We start from the raw sequence: 27,934 nt of genomic DNA on the forward strand, positions 1-27,934 counted from the left end.
TCCTCGCTAAAAATTCCGGTGCAATCTCTCTAAACTTAACTTGCTTTACTTTTAAGTATTTATATTTATGATTGTGAATGTTTAATTGATCATACAATTTAATCAATCATAAATTGAACAAGTTGACCTAATAATCAGATATAGGTCATTAAAGGAGTTAATCACAATTGAAATCAACTAACAGTGTCCTCACCCGCGTAATTCTATTTTTACATCCCCCAACCTCCTTGCATATGTCCCTGGTTATAGAGTTTAGAATGGAGGAATTAGGAGGGCAAAAGAATGTTTTGATGGAGCTTGAACTTGAGACCTCTTGTGAAGGAGATTATACAATTGACCATCCCTCCTACAATGTTTCTAGTGCTCTTCTTTAGCTATAAATAATCCTCATCCTGCCATAAATTATCATAGTAGGCTATTTTTGCTTCTTTTCTTCTCATTCTTTAATTTATATCTGTAAACATAAAACATATATATTATAATACTTAAATATTATAAAGTATTTACTTGAATGCATAAAATAATGAATTTTGTGCACCTATCACCACCAGATTCATGGAAGTATATAACTCTATTGACCCTACTTGTTTTTTAAGGGCATGTATGTTTTCTTTTGTCTTGGAGTTTTGTATTTCCAACATACACAGATTCATTAACTTCGTATTCATATTTCACGAATCCGTTTTTCAACATCAATTGCCATTTAATAATTTAAGTGATAATTCTAGTCATGTGTTAGTGTGAGTAATTTCTTCATATTGCTCTCCCTAAAATTCATGTGCACACAGGCTAATATACTAACTATAGTACAAATGTAAGCTACTTCCCTGCACATATAACTACATTAGCTCGGACAACAAAAACACATTTTGAATAAAAGCATTGCAGAACCAGATTGAACTATAGACAGGCATATGTTAAAATACCTTAAAGAATTAGAAACAATAATTTATTTACTCATCAGCATTTCGATAACTAACTAAAATAAATAAATTCATACAACAAAGTAACAGATGCGGTGGAAAAAATCAAAAACAAAACAAAAATTGAGAAACAGACATCTTATGGGTTCCTTGGGGAGATGAAGCAGTTCATCTATCGTTTGGGGCGCACACTGAATATGACCAGTTGAAGAACCGTGCAAGTATGGAAACTTTCATAAACGTACAAAGCCTGCCGAATAGGACCAGTTGAAGAACTGCGGAAGTATGGAAACTTTATAATAAAACTTACAAAGCCGTGGTTGATCATCATGTAAATCCACCTCAATCAAGAACATCTCTATATAAATACTGGCCACAATGCCATCCATGCATGAAGCAAACAATTCCTGAAATACCATTAGCAAGGCTAAGGATCGGGACTGGAGGGAGATGGAGACCTATCTTTCCTTTTTCTTGCCACGACTGTCATAGTGTTAACATGACTCTCGAAAGAATCTGAACTGCCGTTGACACCCTGATCACTTTTAGTACTCTCTGACTTGCATGAGTTCAATATTCTATGATTGCAGGTTAGCTGGCCAGTTTCAGAAGCTTTTACATTTCCAGACGCTTCACCAGAAGCTCCACGAGAACTTGGCCTGGTGATGCAGAGCCACCTTCTTGGTGATTCATCACTGCATTCACCTGCTAGGGGGACATGCCACGTACCCTTCTCTGATTCCTGAAACAGAGAGTAGTACTTCAAGTTAAGCTGGACATGACAAAACTCTCGGATGTTTTGAACATAGCAACAGATTTTCAACTCCCAACTTCATCAATGAGAAATTTAAATAGACGGATGTTCGATATATATACATATATATATACACACTACAATTAAATGTATGTAGAGTTTCCAAACACTTCTATAATTTTAAAATTAGATATTATTTAATTTAATCCAAAGATAAATATAAAGGACAAAAAGTAGTGTTAAACACAACCAATTCTCTTAAACATATCTACATTTTTTTTATATGATATTATTTAAAGAGATAAAAAGTTGTGTTAAATAAAGTAGTGTTAAACAAACTCCTCCAACCAACCAATTCACTTAAACATATCTATATCTATGTCCAGTGTTATTAAACTCCCAATGCACCTAAGGTGCTAAAGGTCTCTTGGAGCCTAGGCGCGAGGCGAGGCACACAATTGAAAAATAAAATTACTACAAATAAATTCATAGCGCCGAGTCAATATTCTAAATATAACATCAAATATGCAAAAATAAATCCATAAACCATATCATCTAAGCATTCAAGAATGTTAAAAACAAATCCTGATGATTCTTTGTTTCTATTCATTCGAACCATTTAGATAATTATTGATAGTGGTAACCTCCAGCATATCAAATAATTTGTGGAATTGAACTCAACGGTCGACTGTTGTACGCATAACACAATAGTTTACACAGTTCATCTAACTCTAGTGTTACATTCATGCGAGAAAGAAATTTCACTATTATGAATCAAGAAAAAGAATATACAACCATATGTCAAAACCCCACTCATTCACTCATCATCTCTTATGAGGCTACATGTACGTATACACTCGGAAATTACATATATTCACTTCTATCCTCACGACATGCACTAACCCTTAAACCTTTTACATCTTTTCTCCCCTCTCTCTCTCTCTAAACCCCTCACACCCATCTCTATTTATAAAGTCTTCAAACTCAATTCCTTGTTGAACAAGTATTCCTCAACTTGCCTACAAAGAGTTGCCATAATGATCAAAAATCTAAAATAGAAATATAATGGGATATAATTTCTTTTACAAATTTCGCCTTCCAAAACGAAAAAGGAAACTAATTTTCTGCACACAAATTTTGAACCACAAACCCAACAATCTCCACCTTGGCTCAAAATTCTATCTTCACATGCTTCTCCATAGCTCTACCTCGAACAAAGATCTCTTCATACCTCCACCTTAAGCTCTTCATAGCTCCACCTCAACTAAAGATTTGTCCACCTCAAATAAAGTACTATGATGAACTTGATAAACACTCTAACAATCTCCTCATTTTCTTAGAATTCATCATTCTTCATTTTTCTTCTATCTTCTCTATCCATCCCATTGGTGTTCAATTGCTCACGCATGACAACCCACCAATATTCAACTCATCTTCATCAATTGCTTTTTCTGGATCAAAGCAACAAACCTATCATCTTTACTCTTTAGATTCCCCTTTACTCTTTATCGGCCTTGAGCAAACTCATTCATTCTTCACACACCTTGCCCCATCTTGAGAACTAGTATTCACTCTTGGCTTGTCCCCAAAACTTGTTCCTCGTGGGCTTCAACTCTATCACCTTTGCCCCATCTTGAAAACGAGCATCATCTGACTTGTCCCAAGACTTGTTTCTCATGGGCTTCACACCATCACCTTCTTCATGCCTTCGTGTCATCATCAACTCTAATTGAATCTTTATAGCACCTCACGATCATCTTCTGCTTTGACAAACTTCGCACCAATTTTCTTCTACTAATCTTCAGGACCAATCATAGGCTCTGATCTAAGAAATAGTGACAATTCTTGATCTTTCTCAATATCTCTCTCAATTCACTAGTAGCAAAAAACGACTTCACAGTGTAAAAACAGCCCCCAAAGCACCTCCTTGATCGGTGCGGTGGAGTCTTTTCGGGAAATTTCCAAACGAACAATTAAGAAGCCAAAGAGCGGACAGTTTGGATGCCGCAGACCTCACTCTACTAATGTGTGGGTGTGCCTTTCAAGATTTTGACTCCCTTCGCTTCCTAATTGCCCGGAAGCATCCCCCCTTTGCTGGATTATTGCCGATGTAATAACATCCAATTCAAAAAACTAATAGTGCATGAAAAAAAAAAAATAAAAAAAAAAAAAACTGCATTAAGTGAAAATAGAGCAATAAAAAGAAAAAACAGAATTATAAGAGGACAGAGAAGGGAAGGGAAGAGGGGGGAGGGGGGACAGCATTCTAGAGAAAAGAGAGAGAGCAAAGAAGAGAGTACCCAAAAACAGCCAGCATTATAGATATCAGAGCTATAAAAATAAAAAGGAAACAGAGAAAAGAGAAGCATCATAGAGAAAGAGAGCACCCAAAGGAGGAGGAGGAGGAAAGAAAGAGGGAGATAGAAACGGACAGCATTACAGAAAACAGATCACACACACAAAAAAGGAAAGGAGGGAGAGACGCTGACAGAGGGGTGAGCATTGGGGAGAGAGAGAGACGAGAGTTTAGAGAAGAACGGGAGAAAGAGAAAAGAGGACATAGAGAGAGTGGGTAGGGCTTGGGCTATATATATATATTCTAAAACGAACGGCTTTTGCAGTTCTCACAGCTTTTTTATTTAATTTAGTTGTTGCAAGTCGGACACTTGCCTTCTAACCCAAAAGCTTAAGTTATTGGGTAGCATTTTGCATACATGCCCATATAATACCCAATCTCTTTCCCATCCGAATTTGATGTTAGACAAAAAACTAACATTCTTCTCCACCCGAACTCGCAATGCCCTCAATACGGTCCGACCACCTGCCTACCTGGCCTGGACCCGAGGCACCTCTCGGCACACCCAAGTGGGTGCTTGGCGTGACACCGGATCAAGACTAGGTCTGGCTCCTAATACCAATTATTATGGTCAGATGCTTGCCTTCTGACCAAAAAAATTATAGTGCTGCTTACCTGCCTATATACACCCAATCTCTTACCCATCCTGATCCGATGTGGGACAAGACCCCTCTAACACTAATCCATTTTTCCAATCACGACCAACACTAATATGACGGTCCAAAATACAGCAAGATAAATAACAGAAAAAATAGCAGTCAGACGTGCCAACTGACGCTTGGGACGAGGCAACACCTAGAAAAAATGAATGTCATATATGGATTCCATATATATATACGACTATATAAATGTATGTAGAGTTTCTATTCATTTTTTAAATTATTTATTATAATACATAGAGTTTTCAAATAATTTTCTATTTTTAAAATAACATATTATATATTTTAATAAATAATGTATTGGGCACATATAATAAACTCAAATGCTTTTTTTCTTTTTTTTCTTTTTTTGATAAATAAAGAGAATAATAAACTCAAATGTGAAACAAAGAAGATAGTAAGTAAAGCTAAACAAATCTCACTAAATGTCTTCTATTAAAAAAAACTAGGCACAAAAGAGGGTGAGAAAAATATTTATAAATTAACAAAGAATCGAGATAGATAAACTAAAGTCCTAAATCAAATTAGATGTATTAAGTACATAGATAACACGATATTAGTCAAAGAAAGTGATTCATTAACTAGATGGAGGAATTATTTTCAAAATATATTAAATGAGGGAGAAGAAGTACAAGGAAATGAACCTAACATAGGAATGATAAATCAAATCACTAACAAGGTGGTAGAGGACACACTTAAGAAGATGGGGGATAATAAAGCGGAAAGCCCAGATAATTTACCCATAAAGGTTTGGAGAACATTAAGAAACGTAGGAATTAAATGGCTACCAAAGTGATTTAACAACGTCCTAAAACAAGGCATGATGCCAAATGAGTACAGAAAAAGTACAATAGTACCGATTTACAAAAAATAAAAGGGATATACAAAATTGTGGGAACTATAAAGGAATTAAATTAAGGGTAAAATGCAAAAAAAAACCCCTAAACTATGGCTAAATTGCAACTAACTCCCTGAATTACAAAAAAAAACCCTGAACTATGAATTTGTTGCATTTCAGTCCATTCCGGCGACTGACATAACCGGAAAAATAAAAAGTCTAATTTGCCCTTATGACAACTCACCCAAGAGATACGATTTTTTTTTTTTTTTCTTTTTTCAGCCTAAGAGATAAGGTTCTCTCTGTTCTGTTTTACACCGGTCTCCATCTCCTACACCAATGCTGATGATCAAATTAACAGTTAAGAACTTACTATCGCTCAAAGTAATAAGGTCAGAGTCAAGCCTAAAGATACAAGGAATAGATCTAAAATCCATTCTTAAGGTGCAAAATCGTGTGTGGAGGTGGTAGTGCTGTTGTGGCGGCGGCGGGGGGTTTGAGGTCAGAAGAGGAGATGGATATGGTTACAGATGAAGTCGAACTTTTGGGTGAGGTTAAACCCTAGCTTTGACTCCAATTATTGAACGACGCCACCATCAACGACGCAGATCGGCTACACTCACCTGTTTTCGACTCACCATAGACTGCGGCGCTTGATTTGGGAAAGCCAAATATATATACACATATATAGTGAGAGAATGTTGAGAGGCAAATTGGGAATTGGAGTTGCATAGAGAGATCTGTGAAACTTAAATTTTTTTGGTCGAATAAGTTGCAGAGATGGATGTGTGTGTGTGTATATACAAATAGTGAGAGACAAGTTCAGTGAGGACTGAGGAGATACGATATATATATGTGTATATATAGATAGACAGTGAGAGTGTGAGAAACAACAAAGAGAAGAGACGTGGTGTTTGGTGTGCGGGTAGGTTATAAATTTACTCTAATTGGACTCAATTAGAGAAATCAGGAAAGGTAATTTTACCACTGCGGCGCTTGATTTGGGGAAGCCAAATATACATACACATATATAGTGAGAGAATATTGAGAGGGAGATTGGGAATTGGAGTTGCATAGAGAAATCTGTGAAACCCAAATCGTCGCCGAGAATGTTGAGAGGAAGATTCGGGCTTTGGCGGTGGACTTCTAGATTGATCACATCTCGAAACCCAAATCATCATTACTGTTTATATATGTGTTATATATATATATATTGTTTCTAATTTTGAACTCTTTTGGTGATTGAACAAGAAAATCATATTGGAGATTGAAGAGAGACGTTGATTTCGGCGATTGGAGATTGAAGAGAGACGCTCTTGGGCCGACATACTCGCTGGTGTTGGTGGTGGTGTGTATAATATATATATGTATATATACGTGCATATATATATGTCTGTGTATCTCTGGGTGATTGGGGTGGTGGCAATTGTACTTGTTCGATTGGGTTTGACAGTGGTGGTGATGGTGGTTGCAGACGGTTGTGGTGGTGAGCACAGACGGTGTTGGTGGTTGGTGGTTATAGGATAATTTGGTATTTTCATATATGGAAGGGCATTATTGTCCAAAAAATTTAGTTTATCTGTCGCGTGAATCTCACGCGCTCATTTTTGGACGGCCGGCATACGGAGGGGGTGATCTGCAACTTTTTTGCATAGTTCAAGAGGTTTCTTGCATTTTTGGTAATTCAGGGGGTTAGTTGCAGTTTTCCCCATGGTTCAAGGGGGTTCTTTGCATTTTACCCTTAAATTAATGAAACATAAAATAAAAGTATGGGGAAAAATAATAAAACAAATACTAAAGAAGGAATCCACGGTATTTAGTAACCAATTCGGATTCATGCAGGGGAGATCAACAATGGAAGCTATATGCAGGGGTAAGCAACAAGACCTAGATATAGTTTTTATAGATTTAGACAAACCATGTAATAGGATCCCAAAAGATATAATATGGGGGCCCTACAAAGAATCGAATTCCTTTGCATATCATAAAAACTATTCAAGATATGTATATGAATAAAAAAACTAAAGTTCGTACAATGAGTGGTGACACTAGTGAGTTTTTCATAAACGTAGGATTGCACCAAGGATTGATGCTAAGTCCATATCTATTTGTGATAATCTTAAATGAAATTACAAAAGATTTTCAAAACATGACTCCATGGTGCATGATGTTTGCCGATGATATCGTGCTTTGGATATATATCTAAATAGATCGTAGCAATAAAACTAGGGGCGCGTTTAGTAATGTTTTCGTTCTATTTTTGCAGTCTCAACGAAGCAGAAACATGATTTTGTTTTTTTGAGTGAAAGTAGAAAGCAAAAATCTATGAAGCACGGACACGAACATAGAACACGGGTACGACACGACACGGATACGGCGACACGGCAAATTTTAAAAAAATAGGGCACAGACACGACTGGAATATGCCAATAAAATAATATATATATATATATATATATATATATATATATATATAGATTCAAAATCCAAAATACCACAAATCTAATCTCTCTAAAAAAATATTGCAATAAAAGAAATACTTCAATTCATCATCTAAGCAATTAAGAACCTAGCAAAGTTACCAACAAAATTAGACAAATAAGATCAAGTATATTTCCAACATGTTTAACATTCTTCATTCATCAGTTCATTGTCTGTATAGTTGTTTTTTTAAATTTTTCAAAATTTTACTTTTAAACATTTAAAATTACATTAGGTACCCCTTTTTTCTTTAAAAAAAATTACAAAATATATCCCGCCATGTTTAGTACGTGTCCTCCGCATATCCAATTAAAAAATAATTTCTAAACACTTCACAGAAGTGTCTCGAACACGAGTGTCTCGGACACGTGTCCGACACTTGTACAGGACCTCCGGGAGGGGTGTCTGTGCCTCATAGGCAAAAATGGAGTTGATTAACACTTGCTGATACAACAATTGTGAAAGCAAAAAACAACAACAATGTTTAGTAATACATATTTGGTACAAGATATACACTATTTTTTTGATAAGATATACACTATTTTTATAAAAATTTATTTTATTTTTAATTTTTCATTAGTACCAAAAATCCTTGAAATATGGACGACGTATGCAATGCAATTCAATTTTTTCACAATTTTTTACATATAATATAATATAGAAATGGTATATATAAGGGTGACCTCAAATCGGATTAGGTACCAATCCTAATCTGATCCGGTCCCAATGGATTGGCAAAATCTGAATCCGCCACCAATCTATGGGATAACGGATCGGATCGGATCCACATATTGGGGTTTTCCAAAATAGCCCAATATTTTTATTTATTTTTTTAATCATGGCCCAATAGATAAAATGTCAATTTATCAACATTAATTCTTATATTTAAATTATCATCAACTAGGCCTTTTAATGATCATTAACTAATTTTAATTTAAAAGATCATTAACTAATATATTCTTAGAAATATGTAAAATAAATTAAAATATATATTATAAATCATAAATATTTTGTCTCAAAAGTAATTTACACTATTATATAACATAATTTATATTAAAATACATTTTTTATTAAATAAAAAATAATTTACACTACAATATAATATATTATACATTAAAAAAATATTATTACTATTTAATATGTAGCATTAGTATGTAACATAAAACTGTGTGGGCTTGGGCCCAAAGGGGAAAATATCATAACATGTAGTGTGGAGTGGGTTGTTACATTTCGAAGGGTGGGAAAATCACTGATGAAGAGCATGTTGTCAAGTCTCCCAACCTATTTCCTCTCTTTTTCAGATTCCTTCTGCGGTGGCAAATAGGATTGAGAGTCTTGAGTGGAACTTCTTGTGGGGTGGCTTGGGAGAGGAGTTCAAGTACCATCTTGTCCGCTGGGAGAAGTTGTGTAGGCCGTTGCCGCTAGGTGGGTTGCGGATTAGAAGGTTAGTAGTATGGTAAGTAGAATCCTATTAAAATTCTAATTTGAGGGTTTCCAAAAATATTATTCCACGGCTCTCGATCAATTGAGCCTTCCATTGACACCTACTAGATGATTGTATCAAGCCTCCTACTGAAGCCTACTAGATTTTTTTGTTAAAAAAAATCCTGCAAAATCTTGACCGATCTACCATTCGATTGATGCTCACTGTTTTATAAAAATCCTCAATTTTGAAAATCATTTTATCAAGAACATCAATTTTGATAAACATGATCAAAACATAATTTTGAGCCTTTTAAAATCATACATAGGTCATTTACCTTTTTACCCTTTTGTTCTTCAATTGCTTCTCCTCATAGTTTGTGGGTCGAAAGTATAAAATAACCCAAACTAACTTTTGAAAATATAACACAAATTACAATGACTTCAGCTTTTGTTACAGAATTTGCCCACAACAAGCACTAATAACCTTCCAATCACAAACAAACAAAAAGGAACTGGAAATATCGAGAATATGAGGACTTTGATGGCAAAATTTATAAATAAAAATAAATAAAGATACCTGGATGACAAGAGAATATGAGGGCGGCATCTGAAGTTTCAGGTCACCTTTTATGAAAGTATATCGAATCTGCAACATAGGAAGTGAGAGAAGTTAATGCATGAAACATCCTATTCTGAAATTATGCCAAATAAATGCAGACCCAGGAAGAGACATAATCAACATATATTATCACAAATCAAAAAAATTTGGCCATGCAATCTATGGACTTCCATGACCTTATAACCCAGAAAAAGGTACAGCATTCTGTAGCACATAAAAAGAGGTCCTGAGGGAAACTAAGGGCTGTTTGGTTGGCGTTTTGTTTTTGGTGTTTTTGTTTTTGGTCGAGTACTCTACCAGTGTTTTTGGAAAAAAAAACATGTTTGATAAAAAATGTTTTGCTTTGTACACTACCGAAACGCTACAGGAATAGTGGCAAAAAGTCAAAACACCAATTTGGTGTTTTTACATGTTTCTGCACTGTAACAACGGATACCGAGGCAATGAACAGTACCCCAAAAAAGTTGAAAAACCCTAAAATCACCTTTTTAAACTAGCCATTATATTTTTCAAACTTCCAACACTTTTTTACCAAAACTTGTTTTCATGTTTTTGCTTCCAAATATCTTGCAACAAATAGACATTACCAAACATGCTTCCAATTACTATTCAAAACACACTACAACAAAAACGTTTCTATTTCAAGTTAAAACAAAAACGCAAAATGTTTTGGTTACCAAATAGGCCCTAAATAACATCCTATAATGAACCAGACGGAAGGGGACATGTAAGTCTAACTTTCCTCTTAGTAAGACAAGTATATTCAAGAAACATCAAAAATGCTATTCTTTTGGGGATAATTACACTGGCCTCCCTGAGGTTTTGTCAACCTACACTGACCTCCCCTCTTGTTTGCCATATTACACTCACCTCCCTCGAGGTTTGTACATAGATAACATAGACCTCCCTCTGTTAACAGAAAACAATGTTTTTGACGAAAAATGATGATATCAGCAATTTTTTATTTATCAAATTCCCATTCTACCCTTGTGAGCTTCAGTTTGGGTGACCACCATATTCAACGAAACAGACAAGCTTCAGTTTGGGCTCACCATTCCGGTGAGCCTCCGAGACATATCATCCACGCAACAGCGTAAGCTTAAATGAACCAATCAGCGACCAAATCAGCAAGAACACTCCTCGGTGTGAAACCCAGTTCCGGCGAACAAACTGCAACTCCGGTGACAACAAAATCGTTGTCTCTTGAGACCTTCCTTGGTTCCGGTGAAAGCAAAACCCAGTTCGGACTGAACCACATCGGAACCAAAAAAATTTTAGACAAAGAATTATAGATACACACCTAGAGAGAGAGAGAGCGCTTAGCTTTTGATAAGGGCAACAATGGTTGCTGGGAAGGTAAAACTCGCAATGGGCAGTCCGTGATGGTGCCAGGAAGCTTCGTCGAGATGGGTCTTGAAGGTTAGCCGAAGTTAAGATGATGTAGGAGTCTCGCTAGAACTGGGTTTCGCCGAGCAAGCTACAACTATAATAGTCGCAATTCTGGCGATGGTAGTGAGCAACATAGTGTAAGGATCTGGCAGCGATGCAAGCACTGAATTTAGCAAACAAGAACAGGGGCGAGTAATGATGAACAGCAGTAAAGGATCTTACCGGTGAGGACAAACTGCGACATGGAGAACTCACTGGCGAGGAATATAGAATCGACGAATGGCGAAGCTCACGACGACGAATGGCAAAGCTCCATTGTGACGGCGAGCTCCGTGGGTGCACTCCTCTCCGGCAACGCTTCATGCAACGAGCAGACACATTTCCGTGACGGAAGAGAAAGCTATTTTCTCTCTCTACGAACAGATACAACTTCTGGTTTTTTTTTTTTTTTTTTTGAGAAATTAAAGATCAAGAATCAGGTTAGAATCATTCATGTGGTTTGGGTCAAGTTTGGCTGCCGGCGCGGTTTGGGTTGAAGATGACAGTGGGTGGATGGTTATGCGGGGTGTGTATATATATATATATATATACAGGGTGGACATGGTGTTCGCCGGCACCAGCTTCCATTGATTCCGGTAAACACCCAATAGAATTGGAATTCCATTGATTTCAGTGAGCTTTGATTGAACAATACTTCAACAATACAAATACAGAGCTATACACATGTATATATGATGGGTTAGTGATTTATATACGAGAGAGACTGTTCATTAAGAGACCCAATCAAGAGAGAGCTTGAAGAGAAAAGAGCCCGTGGGATACATATATCTCAGTATATATGTGGATTTATATATATATATATATCATAATTGTTAAAGGCTCAAGGCGCACAAAAGCGCAAATGCCTCCTGGAGCCTGAGGCGCAAGGCGAGGCACGCGCCCGACTGAAGCAAGGCGCACGTTGGAAAAAAAAACAAAACAAAACTCACCCAATAAAGTATTAAAGATGCAATAGTATATACAAAGATATAAAAGTCAACTAAATGAATTAGCATCATGTAATCAGTGTCTACAACAACTCTGACAAAAAAAAAAAAATTACAGAGCTTCAAAGAATCAAAGGCATATATGGACACTGCATAATAAATTCTATATGAGATTTATCAACTATATGAGATGTAATATATATGCATATATGGACTGCATGATACCATATAGGCATATACCAACTGATATGTATACTACAATTTATTCCAGCAGCACAGAATTGTAAAGTTGTAAATTACAATTTATTCCAGCTCAGAATTGTAAAGTTGTGAACTACAATTTATTCTAGCAGCTAAGAATTGTAAAGTTGTAAACTACAATTTATTCCAGCACAAAATTGTAAAGTTGTAAACTACAATTTATTCCAGCAACTCAGATTATAAAAAAATAAAAAACAAAAATAAAAGAAGAGGTTGAAGAGCAGAAGGCTAGAAGCAGAGAGAGCCGAGAAGAAGAATAGAAAGAAAAAAAAAATTAAAAAAAAAAGGTCAGAGAGAGCCGAGAAGAAGAAGAATAGAAAAAAAAATTTTAAAAAAAAAATAAGAAAAAAAAAAATCAAAGAGAGGGTGAGAGCCGAGAGAAGAAGAATAGAGGGCAAAAGAAGAAGAAAAAAAAAATAAATAAATAAAAAATAAAAAATAAAAAAAAGAAAAGGAAAGGAAAAAAATAAAAATAAAAAGAGCCGAGAAGAAAAAAAAAAAAAGAAAAAAGAGCCGAGACTCGGCTCAAAGAAAATAAAAAAATAAAAAATAAAAAGCAAGACTCTAGACTTCTAGAGTCCAGGAGAGCCGAGAGAAGAGACGAGAGAAGAGAACTGAAGAAAAGAAGAAGAAGAAAAAAAAAAAAAAAAAAAAAAGAAAAAAAAAAAACAGAGGAGAAGAAGAAGCAAGAAGGAGAGAAGAAGAAGCAAGGAGAAGAACTTACAGGTGCTTTGCAGATCCGGGCTTCGCAGACAGCAGATCCGATCATCCGACGAGCTTCCGGCTTGTACTTCTCTCTCTCTTCTCTGTCTCTTACTCTCTTCTTCCCTTTTCCTTTTGCTTTTTGCTTCCGGCTTTTTATTTTTTTTTTTTGACAACTGATAAAAGCTTAAAGTGACAGTAACATATCTGAGATTCTGAATATATCACGTGGCTCTGTCACAATTCACAAGATTTACAACCAAAATAATAAAAAAAAAATCAAAAAAAAAAACTTTTCAAACAAGCGCGCCTGTGCCGGGCCTGTAGCCCTGCGCCTAAGCCCCAAAAGCGCACGCCTATTACAAGGCCCTCGCCCTAAGCCTTTCAAGGCGCCAAGGTGGAGCCTGGAGGCGCCTGGCGCCTCAGGCGCGCGCCTTCGGCGCCTTTAACAACTATGATATATATATATGAAGTCTTAGAGCGGTCGCCACTGTGGCTTTCACCAAACTGAACTGGGTTCGCCGGAGATGGTATTCGGAGCACCGTGATGTTATTGTAAAGAGAGAGAGTGGACAAAGGGTAAATTAGTAATTGTACTCTTTCCATTAATGTCGCCCATCTTATATACTTGTTGAGGTGAGTGTAATATGAAAAACAAGAGGGGAGGTCAATGTAGGTTGACGAAACCTCAGGGAGGTTAGTGTAATTATCCCTTCTTTTTTAAGGTTTATCAAATCGTGAATAGCCCAAGAATCCACTTTAGAAATGACTAAAAATGCTACTTTCACTTAAGATTCTTACAACGGTTCAAATTCTAAGATCAAATACAAACTAATTGTCTTAGCATATAATGATGATAGCTTGATTGAACAATCGAAAAGAATAATTTGATCTTTTAGGGATCCATTAGAGAATAACTAAAATTTTATGACATTGAAGGTCTCCACCTGTAATTTCATACAAAACAATGATAAGAACAAATAATGTAATGTTGAAACTGTGTGAAGATCAACTAGAAATCCAAACAGTGAGATTCCAAACTTGTGGAATATAAGGTTTAATTTTGTAGTCTTCTATCACACTTTTAATCCAAAAAGATAATCTGTTATACATGGTTAAAGTAAAGGGTGGTTTCACTTCTGCCTCAATGAGACAAAGAAGTTCTACATACTTCAAATTTGACTATTATGTTCGACTTCTTGATAAATAATTTAAAAGAAGTCCATCATAAATGTGGCTTCTACTATCTTTAAACTTTAAATTGGTTAACAAGTGTTTGGAGTTGTAATAATATAGCATTCATAAAGAAATGAGGTAATAGATGTGTACTTAGTTTGACCATATGTTGACTTTTCTCTCTATTCTCTCTACCCTTTCTGTCGCCGGAGTCTCCTACTCCGGCGTCTGTTGATTCTTTTTCTTGTTCTGTTTTTGCATTTTTGGTTTCTTTGGCAGGGATTCGTGTTATGCTACAGTCGTATCTTAATGTAGTGACACTTCCACGCCTCAATCTCCATGGCGAGATCAAAGTTGTACAATCGGCAAAGACATGGTTTTAGGGTTGATCATCAAAGCATATCAGAACGAGAAACTATCCTAAAATCTTGTTTGGTTGGCCGTTTTGATCGAGAAGTGGGATGTATTGAGGGGATTGAGGCGTGGGTGACGAAGGCTTGGAAGGTTTCGTGCGGGGTGAAGGTATCATCCCTACCAGACGGTCTCCTTTTGTTCAGGCTACCATAGGAGGTTGAGGCACTAGGGGTTCTGGATTTAGGGAAGAAGAGATGGGGAGACGCCACATTATCCATTGATATTTGGTATTTTGCAGTGGGATGATCAGCAGTGAAAAATCGAGAAATTAAAAGGGTGGCGATTCACGGTTTGCCTCTTCATCTCTGGTGCCGGAAACTGTTCGAAGCAATAGGTGATTTATGTGGTGGATTCAGAGGTGTGGAGGCGGATGATACGGTGGGAGGTGAGAGAGTTCTCCTCTACGTCTCTGTCGGAGGTATGGTACCGGAGTTTATCTTTGTTGAAGACCAGCGAGGCCTTTAAGGTCAATTTGATGGAGGAAATCTCACCTTATATCCTTCCGAAGTCCTATTATGGTGTTGATGAGGATTCCCACTTCATACTTGACGAAACGAACAAAGGAAGACACCGCCGGCAGTTGTAGATCCACCTCAGCCCTCAAGGACAAAGATGAGTGCATATTCACGCACCGACCGCGAGTGGGGAAAGTAGACCCCAAGTAGTGCACATAACGCCCTTAATCAGCGCCCTTCAAATCTTCATTATGATCGCCCAACTGGCTACCAACCATGTGGAAGGGTACGTGGCATTACAGGCGCCTTTCGTGCCAAGGTCTCTGATGGGCCTAAGTTTGGGCCCGATTTGAATTCTGGTTTTGTTATGCCCATGGATAATGGGCTGGATGATGGGCTGTTAGCACGTCATGGGCCACAGGCTACTAAGGAACTTAAGAGGACTGTTTCTTGGCCCAGTAACCACTTATCCATCTCCTCCTTGAATGATATTCCCAGCCCACAACCTCTGCCTAAGCCCAGCCATGCTGTTTCTTCAGACATTAACCCACAGCGTCGTCTTCACAACACTTCTTTTAACAGAGTGTGGTCTTCGACGGAGAAGAGGAGATGGATGCAGTTAAGCGCCGACGAGTTGAATGCGGATGAGAGGGTTTTTCAACACAATACGTGTTGTTATCCTGCAGCATCTCTTCCATCTGGTTCTGTTATGCCAACTGATAGAAGCTTCAGATCAACCAGGGGCTCTCATCAGGTTCGCCGTGGTCACAAGTGGTCTCGTAATGATAAACAAAAGTGAGTTCGCACCTCTTCAAATAGTGACCCAGGTATGTCTTCAGCCCATCATCTCAAGAGCCCCCCCTACGCTCCTTCTTCTACTACTACTCCTTGTGGGGTGTTGAGGAGTGATGTTGAGATGGAGAAAGGCGTGTTGCTAGTTTTACCATCGGTGCCTGAAGATGAGGTTGGGTTGAATGAGGATGGGACAACTGGCTGTGGGACTGTCATTCCTAAGTGCGTTGACTCAAAAGTCTGTGCGGACAAGGATTCGCCTAAGGGGGTCACGGTCTGTGTGGGATGTGATCTTCATTTTCAACTGACAAACGACTCGTCAATGGCTCCGTTGAAGGAGCTTTGTCTTTGTGTTGCTTTGAAGGGATTTAACTGCTCACCACATGTGGGGTAGTTATGAAGGGAAGAGAGGGGTGGTGAGGGAGAGGGGAAGGACCAAAAGCAGGAGTGGAAGAGGGAGAGGAGGGGAGATAATTTTATCTGGTTTTTAATAAAGCTACAAATCATTACTTGGAATGTTCGTGGTCTCAACGATCCGGACAAAAGGAGGGTGGTGAAGTTAGCCTTAAGGAAGTGGAGCGCCCAAGTGGGTTGTCTACAATAAACTAAGATGGCTTCTATGTCTGATGGGGCTGTTAGGAGTCTATGGAGAGCATAGTTGTTAAAGGCTTAAGGCGCACTAAGGCGCCAAAGGCCTTCTGGAGCCCAAGCGCAAGGCGCAGTATAAGGCGCAAACCTGATCAAAGTAAGGAGCGTGTATATAATAATGCATATTTAAACATATGTTATTATATATATTCATAATCAAGTAGTAATTGCAGTTAATGAGAATAGTGAATCATAAATTTATGAATTTTGCCAAATATTTCATAAGGTTAAACAATATGACATATGATATAGAACCTTTTAATTTAGTGCTCATTAAGTAAAAATGAAAATGATATGAATAAATTATTAAAAAATACAAGGCACGCTTTTTTTGAGCCTGAAGCCTACTAAAAAGCATGAGCCTGAGGGCTTCATGTGAACCTGATTGAAAGGCCGGGCCTGTAGTAGGTTGAGGCGCTCTAGCTGAGCCTTGATGAGCCTGGGGCTTTTTTGGAGCCTAGGTGCACCTTTAACAACTATGATGGGGAGGTACGTTTGTGAAATGGGAGGCCTTGAATGCTTCAGGTTAGACCTGTCAATGGAGTGAATCCAAATCCAGATCCGATCCGAATCCAATACGATTAGTCGGATATTAATTGAATAAAAAATCCGATAATCCGATTACGATCCGAATCCATTAGTTTAAAAAATCGGATATAGATTATGCTGATCCAATCCGTTAATAATCCGATCCGATCCGATTTAAATTATATATATATATAATTATTTATCAATAATTTTACATATATATATATATATATATATCAATACTCCTATTAAAATTGTATGAGAGGTAACCCAAAATCCAAAAAAAAATCATAATGTTATATATAAAATAGTGTGGTGTTCTCATCCACATACTAATAAATCTCTTCATATACATACTAATAATATCATACTCTTTATTCATTAACAGAGAGTAAATAATTTACAATATACTATATATGAATGTTATATATATTAGTTATATATATTACTAAATTTATATCTATCAATTATTTATCATTATATTTATTTGGTTGCATAGTTATATTATGAAGCATTCTGTATATTAGCAATTCTCCGCTTCATCTAACTTTATAATTATATATGTTAGTAAATATGATTTTAATCCGAACTCGAATCCAATTCAATCCGAGTCCGAGTTAAATATGATATGGATTTATACATTCAGTCCAAGAACCCGTTAGTGATCCGAATCCAATAATCCGTTTGCTTAACAAATCGGATATGAATTTGATCGATCCGATCCGTTGACAAGCCTACTTCGGGTACCTCTGGCGGGATATTACTTATGTGGGATCGTAGATAATTGTCTCGAATGGATGTGTGGATGGGGAGGTTTTCCATTAACTGTGTGATCAAAATGGAGGAGGATAATTTTAGATGGGTTTTCACTGGGATCTATGGACCGGTAGTGGATAGCGATAGACCACTTTTTTGTTAAGAGCTTTGTCATGTTTGGGGATTGTGGACTCTTCCTTGGTGTCTGAGTGGGGACTTTAATGCTATTGGGACCCATTAGAGAGGTCCACAAGAGGAAGGTGGTCTTCGGATATGACTTAGTTTTGAGATTTTATTGATGGGCATTTTCTCATTGATTTACCTATGGAAGGGGCAGCCTTTACCTTTACCTGGTCTAATGGCAGAGATCCAGTCACTTTATCAAGACTGGATAAATTCTTGATCTCTAGAGAGTGAGGAGAAATTCTCGGATGTTGTTCAAACGGTTTTGGCATGGGTCATCTCTGATCATATTCCTCTGGTTCTTGACTGCGGGGGGTTGAGGTCTTGGTGTACCCCGTTTCGATTCGCGAATATGTGGTTGAGAGCATAGGACTTCCAAGGGAGGGTACGGTCTTGGTGGGAGGAAGCTATGGCTACAGGGTCTTCTAGTTTTGTATTAGCTAGAAAGCTCAGAGCTCTTAAAATCGAACTTAAGAGGTGGAATAAGGAAGTTTTCAGGAGCCTTGAATGGCGAAAGAATAGAATACTTGCTGATTTTTCTGAGATTGGGCGTATTGAAGAGGCGGGTGGGGATGTGGAGTCTTTACGTTCTAGGAGAGCTTCTTGTCAGGCAGACTTTGATGAGATTACCCATATGGAGGAGATCTCGTGGCACCAAAAATCTCGGGCTTTATGGCTTAAAGAGAGGGTGACCGTAATATGAAATTTTTTCCCAAGCTTGCTAATGCACACAGAATGAGTAATCATATAGGGCGAATTCAGGTGGAAGGTTCAGAGTTGTGGAGGGAGGAAGAAGTGCATGATGGGATTGCCTCTTTCTACCAGAAGTTATATACCGAGCCGTTAGGATGGAGACCCAAGCTGAACAAGCTTCATTTAGAGACTATCTATGCGGCAAATAGAGATGGTATTCAGATTCCGAAGAGGAAGTGCTAAAGGCATTGTCGAGTTGCAATGGCGACAAAGCCCCGGGGCCAGATGGGTTTACTATGCGATTTTTATTGAAAAATTGGGAGGTGGTGAGAAATGAGGTAATGGGTTTACGATGCCATTTTTGTTGAAAAGTTGGGAGGTGGTGAGAAATGAGGTGATGGGTACATTTTAGGAGTTTCATTCTAACGGAGTCTTCGAGAAGTCGTTAAATGCTTCTTTCATTGCCCTCATCCCTAAGAAGGGTGGTGCTTCCGATATTAAGGATTTTAGACCAATTAGCCTTGTTGGTTGTATTTACAAGTGGATTGCTAAGGTCCTCGCTCTTAGGATAAGCGATGTCATGGATGATATTATTTCAAATTCCCAGAATGCTTTTGTCGGAGAAAGGCAGATTCTTGACTCAATTCTTATTGCAGGCGAATGTGTAGATTCTAGACTGCGAAGTGGAGTCCCTGGAGTTTTATGCAAACTTGATATTGAAAAAGCTTATGATCATGTCAACTGGAATTTCCTGTTGTATCTACTTCAGAGAATAGGGTTTGGAAGTAGATGGAGGAAATGGATAAAGGCTTGTCTTTCGTCAGTTAAGTTTTCTGTTCGAATAGATCTCCTGCTGGTTTTTTCGAGTGTTCTAGAGGATTGAGACAAGGTGATCCCATGTCGCTTTTTCTCTTTCTTGTCGTAATGGAGGGCCTGAGTAGACTTATGAAGAGGGCAGAGGATCTCAGTCTTATTAAGGGCTTCAGGGTGGGCAGAGATTTAACTCATCATATAGAGATTTCTCATCTTCTGTTTGCAGATGATACTTTGGTCTTTTGTGATGCTGAAGTATCTCAACTTCGATATTTGAGGTGCATTTTGGTTTGTTTTCAGGCGGTCTCTAGACTAAAGTTCAATGTGGCTAAGAGTGTGCTTGTTTCGGTCGGGGATGTTCAGGACATTTCCTCCTTAGCTGCAGTTCTTGGGTGTAAGATTAGTTCTTTCCCTATTCCTTATTTGGGTTTGCCTTTGGGGGTCTCCTCAAGGAGGGTGGGGAGTTGGGACTCTGTGATAGATAGATACGTTAAGAGGTTGGCAGGATGGAAGAAGCAAATATCTGTCGAAGGGGTGGAAAGTTACTCTTATAAAGAGTACTCTTTTGAGCTTGCCTACTTATTTTTTATCTATATACCAAATCCCATGCTCTGTTACTGAAAGGATTGAAAAGATCCAAGGGATTTCCTCTGGGCCGGAAGAGGCAAAGAGTTTAAGTATCATCTTGTCAGATGGGATCAAGTTTGCAAGCCCATTAAGTTAGGTAGCTTGGGTGTTCGGAGGTTGGTTTCTTTTAATCAAGCTCTCTTGGGCAAAAGGTTATGGAGATTCGGTAGGCACGACCCTTGGAGAGGGCTCGTCTCATATCGTTTTGGGGAGGAGAGTGGTGGGTGGTCTACTCGCCCAGTTTCTATGGCGGGAGGAGTTGGGGTGTGGAAATCCATTCGAAAGGGATGGAATGTTTTCTCTTCCCATATCAGATTTAAGGTGCGTGACGGTAGATATGTTCGTTTTTGGGAGGATTTATGGTGTGGTGATCAGCCATTATCTCGCACTTTCACAAGTTTGTATAGTAACGCAACCGATAGATATGCCTGCATAGTTGACTACTATAGGCTTGATAGTAGTGGGATTACGCCTTTCAGGATTGGGAGGTGGATGAGGTTTGTGTTCTATTGGACACGTTGTATAGACAGGAGGTAGTTGGCAGCAGTAGTGATGATATTAGGTGGATTCCCTTATCCTATGGTCGTTTTGAAGTACGATCCCTGTTTCGAGGCCTAACCAATTTCATAGGCATTGATTTTCCATGGAAGACCATATGGCGTTCTGCTGCTCCTCCTAGAGTGTCATTTTTTGTTTGGACAGCTGTATGGGCTAAGATTTTGACGATTGACAATTTGAGGAAGAGAGGCAATTGTATTGTTAATTGGTGTTGCCTTTGCAAAAGTGATGGTGAGTCAGTGGATCATATCCTCCTGCATTGTCCAATGGCGTACGACTGTTGGAACCTCATTTTTGGGTTATTCGGTATGTTCTGGGTAATGCCTGGATCTTCCAAGGGATTGATTTGTGCATGGAGGGGATGTCGTGTGAGAAGCAGTGTTCGCGATTTCTGGAGGACAATCCCGCATTGCATTTGGTGGTGCATTTGGAAGGAGAGGAATACCAAAATGTTCAAAGGGAATGAGTCATCCATGGCGACACTGAAACTTCATATTATTAGCTTTATTTTTAGTTACGTGAGGAGGAGGTCTTGTTCCTCTCCCTATGACTTAGTTAATTTCTTGGATTCGTTGGGTCCTTAGAACCCGGTTCCACTCTTGCTTCGAGACGCGTTCCCCTTTTGAACGCTTTTTAATCGATTATTATTTATAATTAAAAAAAAAAAAAAAAAAAAAAAACTGTTTGGAAGGAAAATATTGCAAATAACTTGTCCAAAATGGCGGGTTGTATTAGGAGTGTGGCAAAAGAAACTTTAGAATAAATCAAGGGAAAGAAATTATTATAAAAAAAGTACAGTAGTGAAATGATGAAACACAAGAAGCAATAAAAAATAAAAGAAAGAGTTTTAAAGAATGGCAAAAAAGCAAGACACGAGAGGATTTAGAGAAAAATAAAATAAATAAATAAATAATTTAAATATGAACCTAAAAATATAATAGCCAAAGCCAAACAAAATGCATTAAATAATGGGTACTAAAAATTAGTAAGGAACAAAAGAGGGTGAAATGGCTATTTACAAATTGGCAAAGAATAGAGAGAAGTTGTCTAGAGAAATGGATCCAGTTAGGTGTATTAAGGACATTGATAAAATAATATTTGATTATTTGTTAAAGATAAAGATATATTAGAGACAAGGAAAAATTACTTTCAACAATTACTAAACAAGTATACTAGAGAAGAAGTCGCAAGTAATGACCCTTACATAGGGATGGTAAATGAAATTCATAATAAGGAAGTAGAGGACACAATTGAGAAAATGGGTAAGGCCATTGGGCCAATTTATCCAAAAAAAAGTGAATTGCAAAAAAAAAAAATTAACTTAAAAAGAAAAAGAAAAAATTATCAAAAAAATAAGGCCATTGGACCAGATAACACACCTATAGAAGTTTGGAGAACTTTAGGAAAGATATGCATTGAATGGTTAACAAAGTTGTTTAACAAAATTCTAAGAGAAAAAAGGTTGCTAAGTGAGTGAAGGAAAAGCACAATAGTACCAATTTATAAAAATAAAGGAGATATACAAAGTTGTGAAAATTATTGAGGAATTAAATTAATGAGTCATACAATGAAATTACAATAAATGATAATTGAGCAAAGACTAAGGAAAGAAACATCAATATCTAATAACCAATTCTGATTTATGCCAACTAGATTCACTATGAAGCCATATACTTAATAAGACAACTAATAGGCGAATATCGGAGTAAACAAGAAGACTTGCATATGGTTTCATAGACTTAAAGAAGGCATATGATAGAGTGGCAAGAAAAATAATTTGGTGGGTTCAACAAAGAAACAAGTACAGATAAAACTTATATGTATAGTGAGACATTGACTAAAGTTACCACTACATTTAGGAAAACTAACATATTTCCTATAAAAGTCGGACTACACCAAGGATCGATGTTAGAGTCCATGCCTATTTGCAATAGTATTAGATGAAATAACAAAAGACATTCAAGAAAACATCCCACAGTATATGCTATTTGCAGATGACATAGTATTAGTAGATACTTCTAAAGAAGCCTTAGAAACAAAATTAGAAACATGGAAAAAAGCATTAGAATCAAGAAGACTAAAAATTAGTAAAACTAAAACAAAATATATGGAATATAAAATTGATAAAGTAGTAACTAGCAAACGATGACAACATAAATATTACAATTCAAGACCAAATAATTACTCAAATGAATTAGTTTTGATACCTAAAATCAATACTACAAAAAGATGGGGAGTTAGATGGTGATGTAGTTAAGTAGGATTAGAGCAGGGTGGACAAAAGGGAGGGAAGCTAGTGCTATCCTTTGTGACAAAAGAATATCCTTTAGGCCATCAATGTTGTATGGAGTAGACAGTTGGGCTTCGAAAAAGAAACAAATACAATGTGTTCATGTTGCAAAAATGAGGATACTGCATTGGATGATAAGAGTAACTAGAAGAGATGACATAAATAATGAACGTGTGAAGAGAACATTAGGTATAGTGCCTATAAATGATAAAATTAGAGAAAGTACAATTAGATGGTATGGTCATATTCAACGTAGATCCGATAATGCACTAATTAAAAGAGGAAGAGTTGTTTTCCTTCTAGGAAAACAACAAAAAGGCCGACCAAAACTTACATGGGATGAAGTAATTTAAAACTAGTTTAAAAAATTAAATCTAACAGAAAACATAGTGTATAATAGGAAATAATGGAAAAAAATAAATAAATAATTTTTTTTTTTTTGATAAGTAAAAATTCATAGAAAGCGTTCAAAAAGGGAATGCGTCCTATGTACAAAAACAAACCAGGAATCTATGGACCCAAGGAGTCCAAGAGATCAATAACATCATCAGAAGAAGAGCAGTTTCTCCCCTTCGCCCAACTGAAAATGGAACGAATGATATGAAATTTCAAGGTTGCCGTAGACGCCTCTACTCCCTCAAAACATCTATTATTCCTTTCTTTCCATATGCACCACCATACACAATGTGTAACAGTCCGCCAACATTCACGAGCTTGACCCCCCCCCCCCCCCCTCCCCCCCCCACACACACACACCAATCATACCCCTTGTGGATCGGGGCATCACCCAAGACATGCCGAACAATCCGAAAATAAGATTCCAACAATTGAACGCCAAAGGGCAATGTAAGAATAAATGGTCCGTAGGCTCACCACCACTTTTGCATAGGCAGCACCGATTAATAATAATAATGCCTCTCTTCCTCAGGCTAACGTCAAGATCTTACCCCAAACTGCAGTCCACACAAAAAATGCCACCCTAAGAGGATCCTTAGAGCGCCAAATAGTCTTCCAAGGGAAAACGCAACCAACAAAGTTGGAAAGACACAGAAACATGGAGCGGACCTCGAATCCTCCATGGGAAGAAGGAACCCACACGAGAACATCATCACCAATGCCACCTACCTCCTGTCGATACAACATATCCAAGAGAGCGCAAGCCTCATCCATCTCCCAATCCTAAAAAGAGCGCCTAAAGCGCACATCCCACGTAATCCCACTACTATCAAGCCGATAGCAATCTACCACAAAGGCATGTCTATCAGTAGCTATTGTAAAAAGTCCGGGAAAAGAGCAAGACAACAACTGGTCTCTGCACCATAAATCCTCCCAAAATAGCACACATCTACCATCCCGAACTTTTTTTTTTTTTTTAAGTATCTGCCATCCCGAACTTTGAATCTAATATGAGAGGAAAAAACATCACAGCCTTTCCGAATAAATTTCCACTCCAAAATAAATAAATAAATAAAAGAATTCATGTGGCTAACCGCATCCATAAGGGATAAAGGCAAGGATGATGATGATGATGATGATGTGTTCGGACTACTCATGCCTCACATGCATGATGAGGAGAGACCCTAGGAACAAAAAAGGCATGTGTCAATCACTTCAACAACATCAAGAAAGAGAATCGAACAAATACATGATGACGATCAAGATTGTCGATTACATTAACCTCCAGTGAATTTTGATTTAACCATAGTAGACCCCATCCATATGCCTCACATGCATCATGTTGTTTGTTCAAGAGAATTAAACCAACAACATCATCACAAAATTACAGAACCTCACTTATTCCTATCTATCTTCAGCCTTGGAAAAGCCTCCACCACCCAACACCGTTGCCCTGTAAAACAATACCATTGTGGAACTACCTTCATCTCCATCTATCAAAATACCCTACCAATGAAATAACCCTCGAATGCCATACCACTACTGCCAAAACCCCAAAATCACCATTACAGATACCCATCATCGTAACTGCATTTGCCACCACCAACTCCAAGGCAAACTTGTTTGGAGCCTTAAAATTCCAATAGATCTCATACCAATATTCTTCACAAAAATTCCCAAATTCATGAGAAACCCAAGAACTTAATTTATATGTATTATAACCGGAAAACCCCAAAATCAAATCCCTCCAGATTTGCTGAAACACCAAGTCTGGTGACTCTGGTTAGATGGCCCAAGCTGACACTTATATTTGAGCCCATATAACATATATGTAAATACATCTTTTTTTTGATAGAAAGTAAATGCATACTTCGTTGCTAATTAAACAGAGATTTTTGCATTGCATATTTTAAAAAATATGATTGGTCAATGCATGCCAAATATAAGAAAGTGGGACACTCCATTTCCTTATCTCATGCATTAATGACCAATTAGATATAGTAGGTCTAGCAATTTTGCCTAACTCTTCGATGCAAATATCATTACTCAAAAAGCAAATAGATAAGATACAGACCAATAAATCCTAACAACATGCCAAAATAGTGCGCATCATTTATAAAAGAAATAAGAACAAAAAAACAAAAAATTAAAATAGAAGTATCTATTAAAACACAGCATAGAAGAAGAATAGAGCTATTGTGTTAGTAGGGTTCAAAAAAACAAATACATACTTGATGTCTTTCTTTCCACTTAAGAAAAAAGCTGCTACCTACGAGTTCAAAAATGTGATCTCGCATTTCATCATTCGTCACAAGGAAACACTTAAGTTTTACAGCAGCATAAAGCCAGTACCTGAAACATGGAAAAAACTATCATCAGCAAATTCACAAAGGAGATATCATTTAAATAAGCAAAAGATATCATTTATTTTGATTAGATACATGAACCATAAAAATCAACCAAAAGAACAAGAGAGAAAGGGAGTGACAATTTGCAAAGTTTAGAAGTGTACCAATCATCATTGGATCCATATGGAGTTCCATACAGCACTCCTTGAACCATCCACTCCTCAAGCAACTCTCGATTAGAAGCACTTTCAAGAAGTGACCGAATACGTTTATTATGCAAGATAACAAGAGGCCATTTGTTGTTCCTCTCATACAGTTCTTTCACAACAGCTTCAAGCTGCTCTATTGAAATTTTGAGTACATAGACATAATGAGTCCATAGAAAATTCTACAAGTATAAGCAAACAGAAGAGGATAGGCATCAAATTAGTAACTCAAGATTCACAACCTGAGAAACACTAAATCCACCATCTGCAAAATTCTGTTGATAGAGCCCAATATTAGCTCCATCCACTACAGCTTCATATTCAGCATGTTTGTCCAGCAAGTCCTTAATGAAAATTAAAAAATAAAAATAGGGGGAAAATAATTAGAGGATCACCAAGAGTGCTAGGAGAATTAAATTTTCTACAAACCAAACCTAAAATACATTCGAAGTGACCCATTACAAAAAGGAAGGAAGTAACTTATATTGACCAACCTGAAAATCCCTGAAATTTGACTGGACTTCCCTTTCCATAGCCAAGGACGCCACAGACTGCGCAAATTTCTCTGTCTCTCCTCTATTGATATCAACACAAACCAATTGCTCAGCACAAGAGGAACACCGACCATCCAAATCAACTTTTGTTCTACGCAAAACCCATTCACCCTTCCCAAGCCACCCGAGGCCATGCCAACCGCCTCCATTACTTAAAATTGCTTCTTTAACTCGGTCCTCATCCCCATTCAACATTCCCACCTCAGAAGCCGCTGTACCTACAAACCACTCCTCAATAATCTCCATTGTCGACTCACTAACACACCTCACAGACCCTCTTAGCTTATGTAGATAGGCATAAACCTTCTGTTCCCTCCGGTTTTCAACACTCACCTTCAGCAGCGCCGCCAGTTCTGGTTCCTCCGGTTGCAAACCATTCGAGAGCATGTGTTCCTCAACGGAATATGCCTTATCAGCATCCGAATTCTTACAGAAACAGAACAATGCTGGATCGTACGATCGCAGTCTCGGCAAAAGCGTGTACTTCGTCCCCATAGTTTTCACCAAATCAAATGCCAAATCGCCGTCGCCTCCCGCGGCGGCGATCCTTGCAACCGCCGTTATGGTGGCCTCCGTGAGGCTGATATTGTCCGACAACATGTGATTGAATATGCGAAAGCCATAATCGAACGCCAAGTTCTTGGACGAAGAGTCTGTCACAGAATTGGAGCAGATGTAGAGGAGGGCATTGAAGTGGTGGTGACTCAGGCGAATCTTCTGCGAAATCGAGGATTCGTATAGAGAAATCGCTCCAGAGAGATCTTTGTTCTTGGAGCAGAGATCGAGTATGTGGCGAAACTTGCCCTCTGGAGTTTGGTTCTTCTTCATATGTTTTGACTGATTTGAGACCTCCATCGTCTGGTAGATCAGAAATTTTCCAAAACCCGGTGTGTTTGGTAGGGTTGATTCGGAGGGATTGGGAGAGAAAAGAAAAGAGAGGACAGTGTAAGTGTTTGTTTGGGTAAATTAAGTAGAGGGATGCGGAGGGAAAGCTTTCCCTCCCTATCTTTCATTTGCTTTCTATTTAATTTTGAGAAGATAGAAAGAGAAAGGATAGTAATTTTAGTGGTATTTTGATAATATCAAAATTAGCTTCCACAAATC

General features: G+C 37.7%; 1 protein-coding gene across 3 annotated transcripts; it reads right to left on the minus strand.

The window, feature by feature from the left end:
• Positions 1–913: 913 nt before the first annotated feature.
• On the minus strand, positions 914–27,759 carry LOC132306145 (proteinaceous RNase P 2). 3 transcript variants are annotated; one of them, XR_009481834.1, is made up of 7 exons: positions 26,771–27,759; positions 26,519–26,620; positions 26,235–26,407; positions 25,954–26,074; positions 13,416–13,627; positions 10,014–10,082; positions 1,643–1,665 (listed from the first exon to the last, which is right to left on the minus strand). XR_009481834.1 is itself a non-coding variant. In XM_059803399.1 (6 exons), the coding sequence occupies exons 1-6, from the start codon at positions 27,683–27,685 to the stop codon at positions 1,351–1,353; spliced, it is 1,695 nt and encodes a 564-aa protein (XP_059659382.1). In that variant the 5' UTR covers positions 27,686–27,756; the 3' UTR covers positions 914–1,350. The 3 variants fall into 3 exon arrangements, 2 of the variants coding, with proteins under 2 accessions (XP_059659382.1, XP_059659383.1); XM_059803399.1 differs by lacking the exon at positions 13,416–13,627 and having other exon boundaries at positions 914–1,665; positions 26,771–27,756; XM_059803400.1 differs by lacking the exons at positions 10,014–10,082; positions 13,416–13,627 and having other exon boundaries at positions 914–1,665; positions 26,771–27,758.
• Positions 27,760–27,934: the final 175 nt, after the last annotated feature.

This window comes from Cornus florida, unplaced genomic scaffold, assembly GCF_030987335.1.
Source record: "Cornus florida cultivar Cherokee Brave unplaced genomic scaffold, ASM3098733v1 CherokeeBrave_3.0.0_Hap2_Chr05, whole genome shotgun sequence".
In the NCBI taxonomy this organism is placed as follows: Eukaryota; Viridiplantae; Streptophyta; class Magnoliopsida; order Cornales; family Cornaceae; genus Cornus; species Cornus florida.

What these genes read in the sequence shown, in the direction of transcription:
- LOC132306145 (XM_059803399.1), bottom strand. Translation starts at nt 27,685, where the DNA reads ATGGAGGTCTCAAATCAGTCAAAACATATGAAGAAGAACCAAACTCCA. An exon ending in CAAATTTCAGGGATTTTCAG is followed by an intron (nt 26,621 to 26,770) that starts GTTGGTCAATAT and finishes ATTTTCATTAAG; the next exon opens with GACTTGCTGGACAAACATGC. An exon ending in CATATTCTCTTGTCATCCAG is followed by an intron (nt 1,666 to 10,013) that starts GTATCTTTATTT and finishes TCTCTGTTTCAG; the next exon opens with GAATCAGAGAAGGGTACGTG.